The 15,565-nt window shown below is 43.1% G+C and overlaps 2 protein-coding genes across 2 annotated transcripts; both read left to right on the top strand.

The window, feature by feature from the left end:
• The first annotated feature begins 44 nt into the window (after nt 1-44).
• KCTD21 (potassium channel tetramerization domain containing 21) lies at nt 45-10,764 on the top strand. The gene is made up of 2 exons (XM_010706164.3): nt 45-1,190; nt 5,316-10,764. The coding sequence occupies exon 2, from the start codon at nt 5,346-5,348 to the stop codon at nt 6,126-6,128; it is 783 nt and encodes a 260-aa protein (XP_010704466.1). The 5' UTR covers nt 45-1,190; nt 5,316-5,345; the 3' UTR covers nt 6,129-10,764.
• Nucleotides 10,765-12,813: 2,049 nt separating this feature from the next.
• Nucleotides 12,814-15,412, top strand: LOC104909397 (probable dolichyl pyrophosphate Glc1Man9GlcNAc2 alpha-1,3-glucosyltransferase). Its single transcript, XM_010706165.2, has 3 exons — nt 12,814-12,933; nt 13,451-13,529; nt 14,832-15,412. The coding sequence occupies exons 1-3, from the start codon at nt 12,827-12,829 to the stop codon at nt 15,027-15,029; spliced, it is 384 nt and encodes a 127-aa protein (XP_010704467.1). The 5' UTR covers nt 12,814-12,826; the 3' UTR covers nt 15,030-15,412.
• Nucleotides 15,413-15,565: the final 153 nt, after the last annotated feature.

Here is a 15,565-nt window from a genome sequence, read left to right on the forward strand (position 1 = left end):
GCTGGGGTCAGCCCGTCCCCGCCCCGAGAGGGGAAAGTGAGGCACGGGGCAGCGGAAGAAAGGCTTTGGGATGTTCAGGTTTTGTGTAAATCGGTCTAACCTAGTTATTAACAATGATACCGTTATTGGTACTGTTAGGATTATATATTATTTTAGTATGTTGTGCTGCTTGCCGATAATTTGGGATATTTCTCTGGTTCTGTCACCAGTTCAGGCTAACCAGGGCCCTGTCCAGCCTGGCCTTGGACACATTCAGGGATGGGGCACCCACAGCTCTCTGGGAAGCAGTGCAGGTTTGGCAAGTGATGTGGACACTTAAATGGGATAGTAGAAATCAATGCAAAGCTTTACAGGGCTGGCATGGCCTGGGAATAGCCTCTCTCCCTGCTAGCCATCTGCTTGCACCACAGCTTGTGGGTTTTGGTATCATGAGTGCCTCATTTCAGCTTTTATCCTCTGGCTCTTCATACTGTGTTCTCCTCTGTCTTGTCCTCTACATCCTCCTTCAGCAGCTGTTACCTTAATTTCTTCTTCCTTCTCCCCAGCACCTGTGAATACTGTCATTCCTCATATCTCATTATGAGCCTGGCCTTTATGTTATATTTTCTTCCCCCCACTTTTTGCCCATCAGCCATAATTCCATCTTCCTACCTCCTTCTCTTTGCCCCAGACTGTTCACTGCTTAAACCTGAAGAGCCACATCTGTTTGCATTCACCTGCAGCCCTATGCCAGCAGCACCAGCCTGGAGCATCTGCCAGGAGATGCTCAGAGCATCAAGGAGGTCCCATGCATCACTCAGAGCAAACCGGGGATGTTAGGAAGCTCACATTCATGCTTCCCTTTTCATCTCATTGGCAGAGTATTTCAGTGCTAATACAGCACGGTTAGAAAATAAAATCCAAGTCACTGTTGCCTGGCACTGCCACAGGCAGCAGATCGATAGGGATGCTTCCTGTAAGGAGGAGTGAGCTGGCATTTGCTGCCCTGTGCCTGCTGGGAGTTGGAGTCCTCTCCTGCAGCTTGCTGACAGAGCACTGTGATGCCTCAGCCAAGTGTCCAGAATGAGTTGCGATACACTTCCATCTTGGAGCCGTGGGAAAACATGGGCTTTTCCTCTATAGGATTGCTATAAAGAAGCACAAAGTGTGTACAGTCCACATTGCAGAAAGCTGAGGATCAGCTGGGATTGGTGAGTGTGCATCAGCGGTACACTAAGGGAGGGTTAAGCATCTTGTCACAACACATTTTGTCCCAAATCCTTCTTTAAACCCAGCTCTCACGTGATGCCTGCCCACTGACTCTCACTATGGAACTGAACTGAGGTTTTTAATTTAATTTTTCTTCTCTAAATACTTTCTATTTTATTTCCACCCTCCGTATGCTGTTCTTATGTTTTTTTTTCTCCTATCATGACTTCTAGACATCAAGCTGCCTTTGCTGTAGTGCCCATAACACAAATTTCCAGCTGGTGGTCTTTTTCCTCTGCAAAACCATCCCTTTCAGAAGGGACTGGGAAGAAAATGGCTCTCCAGATTCGGCCATAACGAGTGCTATAGCTCTGCTGCCTCCATCTGTGCCCAGACCCAGATTTTGCAGCTTACTGATTATTTTTACCAGTGTGTTTTGTGGAGATTGAGATTTTTTACCTCAAACCAAAGTGCTCTGCTGTAGTCAGATGTGCTGGAGCAAAGCAGTTGTTGGGAGGTGGGAAGAGAGCCCAGCACCGATGGAGCACTGCCTGTGGCTGATTATCTATGTGACATTAATGCACCCTAACAAAGATGGTTGCTGGGAACAACCATCTTCTCTGATCAGACTCTACCTAATGTCTCTCACAATACCACACAGGTGCTCGGATATTTTTTTCCCCATTCCTTCTTTTTTAGCTGAAATCAATTGGGCTGCTCACAATGCAAAATCGCTTCCTACAGCTCATTACCTGGCCAGACCTGCTCGACATTTATCCAGACACCACGGCTCTCAGCAGCTCTCCTGGGCAATGCTCAGAAACGGGGAGGTTTTTAGTCTGGCTCCTTCTCCTGATGCTTAGCAGAAATGGTCCCTGTCATGTTTTAATGTTATTGCCATTTAGGCTCTCTTCCTTGTGCCCACCTGAATAATTCATCTCCTGGTTTTGCTGTGTGTGTGCTTTGCTGTTTGCTGTTACTCCGCAGCTCTTTCTTAACTAAGCTGCATGTTTCACTGTCTTAAAGTGAAGGTTTCCAAAGTTTTGGTATGAAAGGATGTTTTAGAGGTTGGGTATTGAAGGGGACACTGTACCTGTGACCAATTGCTGCTGCATTTCCTTCCTCACTCCCAATAAATACTTGTGCTTAGGTTTACTTCTCAAAGAAATCAAGGCTTTGCTGCACATTCTCCCAAATAAAAACTTCATTTTGTTTTCTATTTAGTATCTTTTGTATCTTTTCTCTGCCTTGCCAGTAATTACAGCTTTGGCTAAATTAGTGTTATCTTCATTTTGTTAATGCAGAGACAGCTTTCTTCAAACCTTCAGTGAGACTCTTAAACAGAAATGGACATGCAATCTTTTCCATGTTCCATCAAATTGTTGTTTTGGGGTAGACTGTTTTAATGGGAATGATCAAAATGAACAATCTGGATAAGCAACAGAAAGGCTCATGTTAAATAATGACTTTTCCTCTACTTTATATATATCAGCATATGTCAGTAAGTGAAAACGAATGGATTTTGTCATTCCCCACACTGTTTCACAGCTGTAATCTAGTGTTACGATTATGTGCTTTCAGAGTGATTTGTATCCAAATACATTTGAATACAGATGTAACTTGGTGTTCAGGTGTAGTGGAACACAAATCACTCGAATAGCACATAATACCAGTGCTCATTGGCCAAATTCACATCTTCAAGTCTCAGATTAAATCTCAAAGTGATCTAATCTGAAATGGACTTCAAGTACTGCTTTGGGAGCAGCTACACAGAGGTCTTTACTGTAATTCTCTGCTTCCAAGAACCATAACCCAATTTGTACTCCTACCAGTGACTGCAGGTTGTAGCCACCTACGTCCATGTTTTTGGATCAGAATAAACTTAAGAGCGTACTGAGTTTGAAATGAAAGTCTGCATCTTACCACTGAACTTCTGGGCCATCCAGTGGCCTTCAGGTGGCAACCAAAGGAGGGGGACATCTCCCTGCAGGTGGCCAAGGTTGGCAGAGAGCCTGAGAAAACTCCTGTGGTGCAGATAAGGAGGCTTAGGCTCAGTAATCTGAAAATATGACCTGTGAAGAAAGAACAGAAAGAAAAAAAAATGGGTCACTGAGTCTGAAACAGCAGAGGAAGGAAGAAATGAGCATGGCCTTTGGGGTCATTGTCAGTGCTGCTTCTACAGCTTGCATTATCTGCAGGGAGATGCTTCTGTTCTTGTATGAAACTTGAAAAAAATCAGTTTGGGGCTGTTTTTTGTGTCAGATTGTGTTTGCAGAAACACTTTCTCAGGGATTTTGCAATTTCGTAGGGGAAACACTTGCCACTTGTACCACAGAATAAGATCAGTTGAAGCCTAGACCATTTTAAACAGCTCTTGACTTTGGGTAGAAGCCTTCAAGAATGGGAAGTATGCTGAAAACAGAGTGCCATAGGGAGTTCAACACTGAAACAAGTTTTTTTCCAGTGTTTTTGGCTGAGCTTAACAAGGATGATCTTTGGTCTTGGATGGAGAGGGTGCTGTGTTGGTCTACATGGGCACCTTTGTCAATTGTATTGGTTACAGGGGGCTAAGACTTAGACAGGCAAAGCACTCAGAGGATTTAGAGAGTTGATTATTTCCCTTAATCACTATGCACTGACATACACACAGTGTGCTAAGAGTTAACACAGGCTAAAGAAGAGAGGGGAATGTTAAACTAGAAGTGAAATAAAGATTCTCCTTCGACTCGTTCATTAGCTGATTTAGTGTGGATGAGTTTTTCATAGCAAAATGGGCTTGCTGTCTAAAGGTGCAGTTATTCTAGGGTGCCATTACCACCATTACTCAGGTTTTAGCAGCCATAAAGGAATCAATATCAGAGCACAAGATGATGTTCTTCCAGTCTGTATTCTGCTGTGACTGTGGAACTGATAATAGTATTATCCTGTCTATGATTAATCTGTAACCAGTTAGGAAAATGCCTGCATGTAAACTTAATTTTAAGAGAGCTGTTGGGCTGCTTTTGTGAAATGACCATAGCTAATAAGGCAAGAGCTATCTCATATCTCTGCAAGCAAGCACTGATGAGCTTCCTGTTGTTTTTAGTCAATTGTCAACAGTAAAACTCGGAAGGAACTGTTGATGAGTTTGGATTGAGTGAACAAGGAGAAACGTGTGAAATGGAGCAGCCACATTTGCAGATCTTCAGCTAACAGGAATGAGAGCACAGCTTCTCAGTACAGCTAGGCTGGTTTGCAGTAGAAAAGTGTCTACCTCCTCTTCCTTTGCACCAACCCTGGCTACATCCAAGATGTAGCAGAAGTATATTCTGAATAGAAAATGAGAGAGGTTGCTCTCTAAATGGGTTCAGTGTTGGGTCAGAGAAGTGCCAGAGATGATTTAAGAGATAGGGGAAGTACAGTGGAGGGCAAAGGGAGGTGTGTTGTTTCCAGAAGCAGTGATGCTTAACTGCATCATAAAAACACATCCTCAGTTTGTCTCAGCTGACTGCAGAGGAGCTGCACAGAAGCTACGTCAACTAAGGATACAGTCCCAATTAACTAAGAGGTGTTTTCTAAGGTAAAGCACATTGGAAGGAGAAAGCTTTCTGTGTTTATTTTTCACTGAATGGAACTGCAAAGAACCAGGGAGCTCGCTGGCTCCTTGGTAAGATGATGGCACACCAATGTGTGCTTGGAGATTCTGCTGCAACAGCTTTGTTGCTTTAATTAAATCTTGAGATGTCACGGAAGATGTTGGGATGTGTCTGGTTCTTATCCTGCCCTTATTTTCTCCATTGTCATGAGGGAGATGGGAATGGTTGAATCCAGGATACAACTCTGGAAATTGGTTGTTTTCTGCTGTAGGCACCTGTGGGAGGGATTTTACATTTAGCACGACTGTAATGCTATGGAAGACTCAGGATTTCTGGCAGTAAACTGAATGAAACAAAGCCCTGATAAAAACTATTAGGAGAAGAGATGCTTATTCTCACCACACAGCCTCCAAAAATATTTCCCCATTTCTATTTTCAGAGATAAATTATTGCCATGTAGTTACCCATATATATACTGAAACCTTTTTTCCCTGTAGTTTAACCTTTTCAACCATGTTGGATGTTTTTTATTTTTTATTATTATTTTTTTAGAATTAGTCGCAGCACCGTGACTTTTCCATCATGTCAGAACCCATCACGCTCAATGTTGGAGGAAAACTTTATACCACCTCTCTGTCCACCCTGACTAGCTTTCCAGACTCCATGCTGGGGGCCATGTTTAGTGGGAAGATGCCAACCAAGAAGGACAGCCAAGGCAACTGCTTTATTGACAGAGATGGAAAAATCTTCCGCTATATCCTGAACTTCTTGAGAACTTCTCACTTGGACCTCCCCGAAGACTTTCAGGAAATGGGCTTACTTCGACGGGAAGCAGATTTCTATCAAATTCAGCCTCTGATTGAAGCCTTGCAGGAGAAGGAGGTGGAGCTTTCTAAAGCAGAGAAGAATGCCATGCTCAACATCAGCCTCGATCAGAAGACCCAGACTGTTCACTTCACCGTTCGAGAAGCTCCCCAGATTTACAGCCTGTCTTCCTCCAACATGGAAGTGTTCAGTGCTCATATCTTCTCCACTTCGTGTTTGTTCCTGAAGCTTCTTGGATCCAAACTTTACTATTGCTTCAACGGAAACCTCTCTTCAATATCCAGCTACCTGCAGGACCCCAACCATTTGACCTTAGATTGGGTTGCAAGTGTGGAAGGTCTCCCCGAAGAGGAGTACACGAAGCAGAACTTAAAGAGACTCTGGGTGGTGCCAGATAATAAGCAAATCAATAGTTTCCAGGTATTTGTGGAAGAAATGCTAAAAATAGCTGTCAGTGATGGTTTCTGCATAGATTCTTCTCATCCACATACTTCAGATTTCATGAATAATAAGATTATTCGCCTAATTCGATACAAGTAGGAATGTTTTTTTCTTATGATGCCATCATGGAGGTAACACAGGTTAAGTGTTTCCCTTTAAAACACACTTACAGCCTAATTCAGAATCATGCTTACCTGGATTAAGAGTCACTAACAGGGAGATGATTTTCCTTTAATGTATTTACCGATACAGTCTTTCAGGATATGTCTATATTCTAAATAGAAGGAATATTGTCTAGCACCTGAATTAAGGATTGGTTCTGTCTCAGCCTCCACCTCTAACCTACCATACAACTGTGGGGAAAATGACTTATCTTCTTACTACATTTTCCAGAAGAAAAATGGGAATGATCCTTAACCTGTAACGTACGGTTGATGGGAATGTTCAGTTATCAAGGTTTGGAAAGTGTCTGGAGATCAGATGTGGTGAAGGAAGCCACGGAGACATAATGAGATCAGATGTGCTGAAGGAAGCCAAGGAGTCACAGTGCAGCAGAAGACAGTCCAGAAGGGCACATTTTCCTTGTCTTTGCCATGTAACTTGGGCAGAGGACCCAGGAAGCTTGTTTCAATTCGTGGAGAAGAAGCCTCTCCACATGGACACATTGAATCTAGATGTAAAGGATGGTGCACAATGCCAGTGAGTAGAGGATCCTGTCTGTTCTGTCACCATCTGAAGATGACTTACTTTTTTTCCTGAACTGTGTGAGGAAACCACTGCTGTGTTCTGCTTTCAGAGATGCCATGGTTGAATGATGTGACTGATTCTGGGAACAACCAAGAAAGCCGTAACAGAGAGAAAGATGTTTTTACAAACTGACAAGATTGTGTCTGTTGGAGAACCTTGCTTTGGATGCTCTTACACCTTGACATTTTCATTCCAAAGGCATCCAAGATAACTATTCCTTTTCTTCCTCTTACAATGCTGTATTTGTCTCAAGGGATGCTCCCAGAAACACTCTCTGAGGTGATGACAGCTTTAGAGGGAAGACGTCCCCAAATATCATCTGAATGGTTGGGTTTCTTCTGACTGGACATGACCTTCTCTTGGGAAGTCTCCCTTCAGCAGTGTCTGGAGCTTATGGGATGCCTTTTAGGTAGCGTGGATTCCATCTGAAAGGACTACTTTTCCATCATTGTCTCTACTACTTTTAATTACAAAACTAGAGGCTCAGTTTTTCTACCTCTGTACACTGAGCCATTTTTTTTATACCACTGTGAAATGTCAGACTGCTAAGGCACCATTTTACCTTCTTGCTTGGTTTTAGTGTCCAGTTGTCAGAGATAAGGCAGTGGGAAACAAAGGGTGATGACAATGGTCAAGCCCTTTCCTAAAAGCCTGATTCTTGCTATGATGAAGATCATAATCCCCTAGCTGCATGTTAGCTCTAGATACCACTTTTTCCACATTCAAGGTGGTTCATTCTTCAGCTAATTATTTTTAAAAGTATCTTAAAGCTGTCTTTCCCTAGTCAGATCGCTACGTATGCATGAGAGACCCTCCAGAACATTTCCCATTCCCTCACGTGAGATAGAAGGGAAACTGCAATAACCAACTTTAGTGTTTATAATTTTATTGCTTCTTAGCACAGAGCTGCAAAGCTCAATATTGCTCTTGTTCTTTCTTTTCCCAAAGCAGCTAGGCTGTTGTAACGTTAAGCTGATCCATGAGGAACAAAAAAGCCTCATTAATACTGTTCTAAAAAAACTGTGAGATAAATATATTCCCACTGTCCCAAGCTGTATTGCATGAATAACACAAATCAGCATGCTGATGGTAAAAGTGCTCACTCTGTAGCTATTGGCAGCCTGTTATAAATCTCCTTCCCTGTCTGCCTCGGTGCAAGACTCACCAGCATGATGGTGGAAGTGAGACCATGTTGTTAGGCCATACTGACTGGGACTGAAGCCCAAAGAATCATTAAGCCTAACCACTTTTTGTGAATTTTGAGGATTAGAAGCAGAATGCTGTGGCCAAATTTCAACTTTCAACTTTTCTGCCTTCAGTTGCATTAGAAAGAACTCTCTTTTTCCTGTTCCTGTCCTGAATTAAGAAGCAGGAGTAACATACTCCAGAAGATGCAGCGTGCCATTGACAAAGCAGAGCAACACAAATGTGAATCCTATTTCTGCTGAGAGATTGCCAGTCAGTGGGACATTCATAGTTATCATCTATGCAGATGCTATTATTATGATCTGTAAAATACCATTCATGAATCTTTCATCAAATCTATGCCTTCAAACAGATATGCCTTTGCTGAACTTATGGTAAAAGCTTTGGGAGGATGTCAATGGTACTATTTTTTTTAACTCAAGCTTTTGAGAGTATATTTTAAATGATTTGTAACAGCAATTCTTGAATGTCAGGACTAAATGAATAATTATCTGTAATAATTAGTTTGCTCTTAGATTGAGTTTATCCAGGGGCAAGAGCAGTGGGCTTAAAAGGGGAGGAAGTCTGTTCCGGAATGCTTGAACCCATCAGCTTATGCAAACATTTGTCTGTGCTCAGGTGACTAAAGTAGGCAAAGGTATTACTGACCACAAATCTCTGTCACTTATTAATATGCAGAGAGATGCAAAATTTCCAGCCAGTGTAAAGACACCAATGAAAACAGGCCTTGGGAGGAATAGAAAAGCTTCAAATACTTCTAAATTGTTGAGGAGAATAAATGTCTTTGAGAATGAGATACTATGTATATTACCACAGCAGTTCTGCCTGCTACCAAGTGAAATAAGTGGTAAGTGAATCAGCTGGGATTGCAATCAAACATATGTTATATAAATACAGCTGCTCCTTCAAACAACATGCTAAGCTAAATTAGCTGTACCCTAATTTTGCACTCTGTGAGTTATGCTGTAATGACTGTTTATAGGAATGCTCTCTCTCTGAAGCATTTCTTTGCCTGTTATCTAGATAGCAAGCTTTTGTTTACCTTCTGTTTCAAAGCCCTGGAGGTAACTTGCTTTTCTGTCACCAATCAACAGCACTGATGATTCTTGTTCTCAAGCTGTCCTGGCTTAAAAAAAAAAGTGAACATGCACAAAGCCATATTGTGTGCTTAGGGTACATCACAACCCCACCGCTTAGTCATGAAAAGCAAAAAGCACTTGAAACGTATTAGCAGTAACAACTACAAATCATTTCACTGTTGGAGTGGAATACTTTCTCTTGGAACAGACTTCTTATTTTTTCCAGTAAGCGCCTTAAAACAAGGAAAGACTCTAGCAAGCTTTTTTTCCTGTCTAGATTGAAGTGAGTTTTGTTCCACATCTCAGAGCCTATCCCCTGTTCTGATTCTGTTATCAGCCTGTCTCTCTCAACACCTCCATCTACAAAATGAGGCTGACCTGCACTCTGTTTTTTTTTAATGGCCTAAATGCTGGCAGAACCACTGGATAGAGAGATCAATTGTTTTCAGAGTAGAAAAACACCAGAATTAGGGCAGATGATAAATAAATTACTAGCTCGAATGTAATGGCAGTTACAGATATGGGCATGTACATGGCACAGTGGGATTTCTTAGATGACAGAAAGAATATTCTAAAGCATCTTAGTGGAATGCAGACAGAATCACTCAAGGGTTTCTCTTATATGTTTTTTGGCTTGATATCTCTAAATTGTCTAATAATGCCCAATAATAATAGACTGAAACCATGCCTAAACACTAAAATGTCTGATGAATGCTGCTGTTGTTCAGAATCATTAGGAGACTGTGGGATCAATGTTTGTTCCTACAAGTGATGGTAGAGTAATAAAAAAAAATTGGTGCAGAAAGTTAGGCTTGGAAGAATTCCTAAGTTAATGAGAAATCCAAGATTCAGAAGGAGAGCATAGAGACTCTAGATGTGAGATCTGTTCAGGAAAACAAAAAAAAGGTAAGCAGGGTACAAATGGAGACAAAGATTTTGTTATGGAGGAAGACTGGAATTAGAATGACTCATTGGTCCTCTCAATTTTAATCTCCTATTATGCAACTAAAATATTGGCCGTGCCAAGAGTAATTCCAGTACCATGTCAGAAGTAGACAGCTTTGCTAAATTTGCATGTGCTTTCAATCACCAAACATATGCAATGCTGTAGTTGCCCATATTTCAACTTGGTTGCTGAATATAAATTTCTGCTTGAGCTCGCTGTTAGTAAATCTCTGCAGTCAATCAGACTGATTCCCATTCTAGAAAAGAAAAGGCTGGAGGGGTCTGTATGTAATGTTCAAGGGAGTAATAAATACTGCCTTCAGCCCTTGCCAGGAACTGTGTAAAATAAATCTATGACCTTCTGACACTTCACAGTTAAATGGAGAAGTTATGAAGAGTAATTCCTGTGAGAGTTTCATTTTTATCCTGTACCACTGAACTTGAACTTGGTACCACTGCGCAGAATTGCAGTTTTTGGAAATATTTAACTGTCCTGGTTGGTGAGCCATTCTGTAACAGTTCCCTTATCTACACACTGGATAGAAACCACATGGTGGCCAGAAACAGGAAACAAGCACTGGTAATATGTGACCCTCCCATTAGAAGTCTCATATGTGAATTAGTATCTGAGGTCATGTAGGTATTCCGTGCGAGAAGAGCTGGATCCAGCATAAATGTGCAGATCATGCTCTCAGATTCACTTAGGATAATAAGAGAGATGGTTTTTCTATGGATTCAGAAAAAAGAAAAAAAAAGGAGCTATATGAATGAATAATTCCTTTTCTTTCCCTCCTCTTGCCATTCTCCCTCCTCTTATTTTCTTATTCCTACTCCTAGCTGTTGGATTTTTCTGTTTCTGGTTCTTGAATCACTAAAAAGCCATACTTTTGAATGAATGCTTTTTGAAAGGTGTCAAAAGATGGGTTTTGTTTTTACCATTTTCCTTACCACATTTCTAACCATGGGATATCACATTTTAAAATCTGGTTGCATTTCTCTGCCTGTAGCTCTTCTGTGAACTATTACTAATATATGTTTTAGAAGACAATAAATAAAATGTGAATGAAGCAGTAGATGGTCTGCCTGACATACATTTTCATGCAGCATCATCTGCTGAATCTGCAATTTTTACTCTTAAGACTTTTAACAGTTTGTCATTCCAACGCTTACCAAGAAGTCTCTATGACTAAGAATCACAGGAAGCTCACAAAAAATATGAGAGCCGATGTAGAAGAGACCGGATTAATGTACTTCTTCAATAATCCAAGCCACTCTTAATGCCACTCGTGTCTTCAAATGTCTATAATGCAGAGATTCGAAAAATATATTTTTGAACAAATCCCCATATATTCGTCCAGCCCCACTGTGGCCTCATCACCCAACATTACATCCCCCAGGCCCAACGCCACCCAAACCCACTGCTGAGCCCACACCACGCAACCTCACATCAGTCAGTTCTACCACCACTCAACATCACCGCTGGAGCCACAGAATCACAGAATGGCCAGGGTTAGAAGGGACCTCAAGGATCATGAAGCTCCAACCCCTCTGCCACATGCAGGAGTCACCAACCTCCCACTTAATCCACCACTTAATCCTAGGCCAGGCTGCCCAGGGCCCCATCCAATCTGGTCTTGAACACCTCCAGGAATGGGGCATCCACAACCTCTCTGGGCAGCTGTTCCAGCACCTCACCACTCTCATAGTAAAGAATTTCCCCCTGACATCCAACCTAAATCTTCCCTCCCTCAACTTCAAACCATTTCCCCTTGTCCTGCTGTTATCTACCCTCTCAAAGAGTTGATTTCCCTCCTGTTTGTAGGTTCCCTTTAGGTACTGAAAGGCTGCAAGAGGAAAGCCACAAGAGTCAACCCCATAACAAGCCCCACACCATCCAATGCCATACCTGACCTCATAACACCCAGCACAAATCAGACGCCACAATATTCAACGTCCCTCTCAAATTCAGTGGGGCAAGATGCATGAAAAGCTGCTGAGTTCCCTTGGTTTCTTCAGCCCAGAGAATCATAGAAACACCGAATGGCTCAGGTTGGAAAGGACCTTAAAGATTATCCAGTTCCAACATGCCGTGTGCTGGCTGCCACCCACCAACTCATGCCATCCAGCCTGGCTTTGAGCACCTCCAGGAATGGGGCACCCACAGTTCTCTGGTCAGCAGTGCAAGGCCTCAACAATCTCTGAATGCAGATTTTCCTGTATTTCCTCTCCTTTAGTTTAAAGCCATTCTCCCTTGTCCTGTCACTGTGAGGAAAAGGCTGTGCCCCACAGTTTGTTTTTTACAGTGACTGGTGAGGTGCTGGAACAGCTGCCCAGAGAGGCTGTGGATGCCCCATCCCTAGAGGTGTTCAAGGCCAGGTTGGATGGGACCCTGGGCAGCCTGGTCTAGTATTAAACGTGGAGGTTGGCAGCCCTGCATGTGGCAGGGGGTTGGAGATTCACGGTCCTTGAGGTCCCTTCCAATCCCTGCCATTCTGTGATTCAGAGGATGGTGGACATGGAACAGCCTGCTCAGAGCACTGCATCCTCAAGGCAGCCTTTGGACACTGCTGTCAGATATCGAGTGCGGATGGTGCTGCGTAGAACCAGAACTCAGCCCCATTCGTTGGCGGTGACCACGCCAAACTCCACAGAGCTCCCACACCTCACAGACGCCTCCTCCCACCCCACACGCAGCTCCGGCGCAACGCCGTATCAGAGGCAGGCGCCGGCGTGACGTCGCTACTGCGCATGCGCACTCAGCGCCGAGGCGGGGCCGCGCGCTTCAAACCTTGAGGGCGGGCTGCGCCGCCGGTACTGCGCATGCGTGGGCAATCTGTGAGGCGCGTAATGGCGGCGGGCGGCTGGAGCTGGTTCCGCGCCTTGGCGCTCGGCGTCTCCTTTCTCAAGTGCCTCCTCATCCCCACGTAGTAAGGATCTGCTAGGGGCTGGGGAGCAGCGGCACGGCCTCTCAGCTTTTCCCATGGGTGGGGATGGCGCGGAGTGTGTGGGGGGGGGAGCGGGGAGCGGGGAGCGGTCTTCGTTTCTCTCAGGGCTTTGGTTGCTGAGCTGTTGTGGTGCCGTCTCCTCGTCCTCTTGCACGTATAAAAGGGCTTTGCTTTTGGGTCTGAAGGTGCTTACAGCCCGTTCCTTCTGGATGCTTTTCAGGGTCTTGAAGTATGCTGAAGCAGTTACGCTTTTCAGTTATTAAAAAGAACCTAGCTTTTTCCCTCAGAAAAATTACATTTGCTTTAAAAGAAGCCACTAAAACCCCAGGATATTAGCATTAATTGTAAGAAAAGCCTGAGCTATGAGTCACTTTGCTCTGCAGTTACCTGTATGTGTCCTTGGTACAGGTCCTGTGTGACTGCTCAGGCTTGGTTTTACTGCTGTGTTCTGAAGTGTTTCTCCTTTAAGTGTATATGTGTCTCTTAATCTCTTCTGTAGTCATTCCACAGACTTTGAAGTGCACCGGAACTGGCTGGCCATTACGCACAACTTGCCTCTATCTCGTTGGTACTATGAAGTAAGTTTGGGGGTTAAGTTTGGTTCTTTGGCTTGGTGTTCTTAGCTGTACATAAGGTATAGATGTGTTGGTTATGTCAGTCTGATGCTAGAGGAGAAAACCCTTTCTTTTCAGAAGGTATGAAGGTCACTTTAAAAGTAACGCTTCTTATTTGAATCATAGAGTGGGATGGGTTGGAAGGGACTCTAAAGATCATCGAGCTCCATCTCCCAGCTCTGGGCTGGTAGTCACCCACCAGCTCAGGCTGCCCATGCTCCATCCAGTGTAGCCTTTGGAACCTCCAGGAACGGAGTACCTGTGGAAACTACAACAGATTTTAAAAAGCACAGTACTGCTGTCTGATAGAGCAAATTGTCAGCTGTAAAACACTGCTTTTCACCATAATCACCACCATTAGCTATGCATCTTTGCCACTGAGGAACAAGAGGGAATACTACTTTTTTCTGAAAGAGTGGAATGGGCTGCACGGGGAAGTGGTGGAGTCACCAATCCTGGAGGTGTACAAGGAACATCTGGATTTTGTGTTGAGGGATATGGTTTAGTGAGAACTGTTGGTGATAGGTGGATGGTTGGACTGGATGATCTTGAAGACCTTTTCCAATCTTGGTGTTTCTGTGATTCTGTGAAGAGCCTTTGTGCCGTGCTTGTAAGAAATCTGCACCTGTGGAGGTGACATGCTGTTTCTCAGCTGCTATTTTGGTATTGTTGCTAGGAAAAGGTTGCACGTGCAGTCCGACTTTATCTGTGTGGTCTCTATAAACATTCAGCAAGCACTGATGAATGGCAGTGGGTGCATTTTTTTTTCCCATGTGGAGGAATTCAGTGACACTCCTTTGCTGCAGGTGCCATTTTATCAGGCTGCTCCTCTACTGCCATACCACCAACATCCACCTCTAACGTCACGGGCCATAAAGTAGAAGGGTTAGATTGTGAGCAAAGATGTAACAAGATTGTGCTGGTGATTCCTCTGTTGTAGGCAAAAAAATGTTGATCTTTTTGAATACTGGCACTATTCCAAGTTGAGGTTTAAGGAGCAGGTGATTCTATATGAGTTAGAGATTATCAAAATAATGTTTAACCTTCTGCCAATAGAAAGGTGTCCTATTTCTCTATCAGTAGTACAGCAGAACAGCTGAAGTCATGTCTGGCACTGTACAGCTGGCTACTTTGTTGTGAAGTAGCCTCTGTTAAGTGGAGACTACTGAGATTGAATGATCAACTGATTTGTTGTGATCAACCGTACTTGAGAGACTGCAAGCAGCCTAAGTTGTATTAAATTGGTTAATTTCATTTTGTCTTTAGGCAACTTCGGAATGGACCCTGGATTATCCACCTTTTTTTGCTTGGTTTGAATATGCATTGTCACATGTTGCCAAGTACTTTGATCCTAAGATGTTGGTTATTGAAAATCTGAATTACACCAGTCCTGCAACCATCTTCTTCCAAAGATTTTCTGTCATCTTCACAGATGTTCTCTTCATATATGCAGTTCGTGAGTAAGTCTTAATGTTCTAATTTTAGGGACAGTGGGCAGTCTCTTACATTGTTGAGTAATAACTACATTACTTGTACATAGAAGCTTGTTTAAAAAAAAGCCAACAGCAAAGCTGCTTTAGCTTTGAAGGAGAAATATGGAGCCTGCTGCTCAATGCAAGATAGCATTGCCAAGAAGAACAAAAGTTACAACTGTACATGTGATTTTATTTATTTTTTTATCTTTTTACATATTAAGGTATCAGCAGCCTTTTCACACACTCTTGATATTTTGTTTCTGTCAGTGGGGTTGCTTTGCAGGTGTTATGGATCCACTTGGGTAAGCTTGACTTCTTATTTCCTATTATTGCTCTGCTCTTCAGGAGTAGAGACATGAAAGAAAATTGTGATGAAGTGCCAGTATGATCAAAGATTCTAAGTCACTCCTGTGGTTTTGGTATCTAGATGATAAACCAATTGAATGGTGCTACCAAAAGCAATGCAGCGTAAATCATAGAATGGCTTTGGTTGGAAGGGACCTCAAGGATCATCAAGCTCCAACC

This window comes from Meleagris gallopavo, chromosome 1 (genome assembly GCF_000146605.3).
Source record: "Meleagris gallopavo isolate NT-WF06-2002-E0010 breed Aviagen turkey brand Nicholas breeding stock chromosome 1, Turkey_5.1, whole genome shotgun sequence".
Taxonomy (NCBI): Eukaryota; Metazoa; Chordata; class Aves; order Galliformes; family Phasianidae; genus Meleagris; species Meleagris gallopavo.

Bases quoted from the DNA above. Each gene is read 5' to 3' on its own strand.
- KCTD21 (XM_010706164.3), top strand. From the start codon at position 5,346: ATGTCAGAACCCATCACGCTCAATGTTGGAGGAAAACTTTATACCACC.
- LOC104909397 (XM_010706165.2), top strand. From the start codon at position 12,827: ATGCGTGGGCAATCTGTGAGGCGCGTAATGGCGGCGGGCGGCTGGAGC. The intron at 12,934-13,450 runs GTAAGGATCTGC...TCTCTTCTGTAG, and splicing joins TGCCTCCTCATCCCCACGTA to TCATTCCACAGACTTTGAAG. The intron at 13,530-14,831 runs GTAAGTTTGGGG...TTTTGTCTTTAG, and splicing joins TATCTCGTTGGTACTATGAA to GCAACTTCGGAATGGACCCT.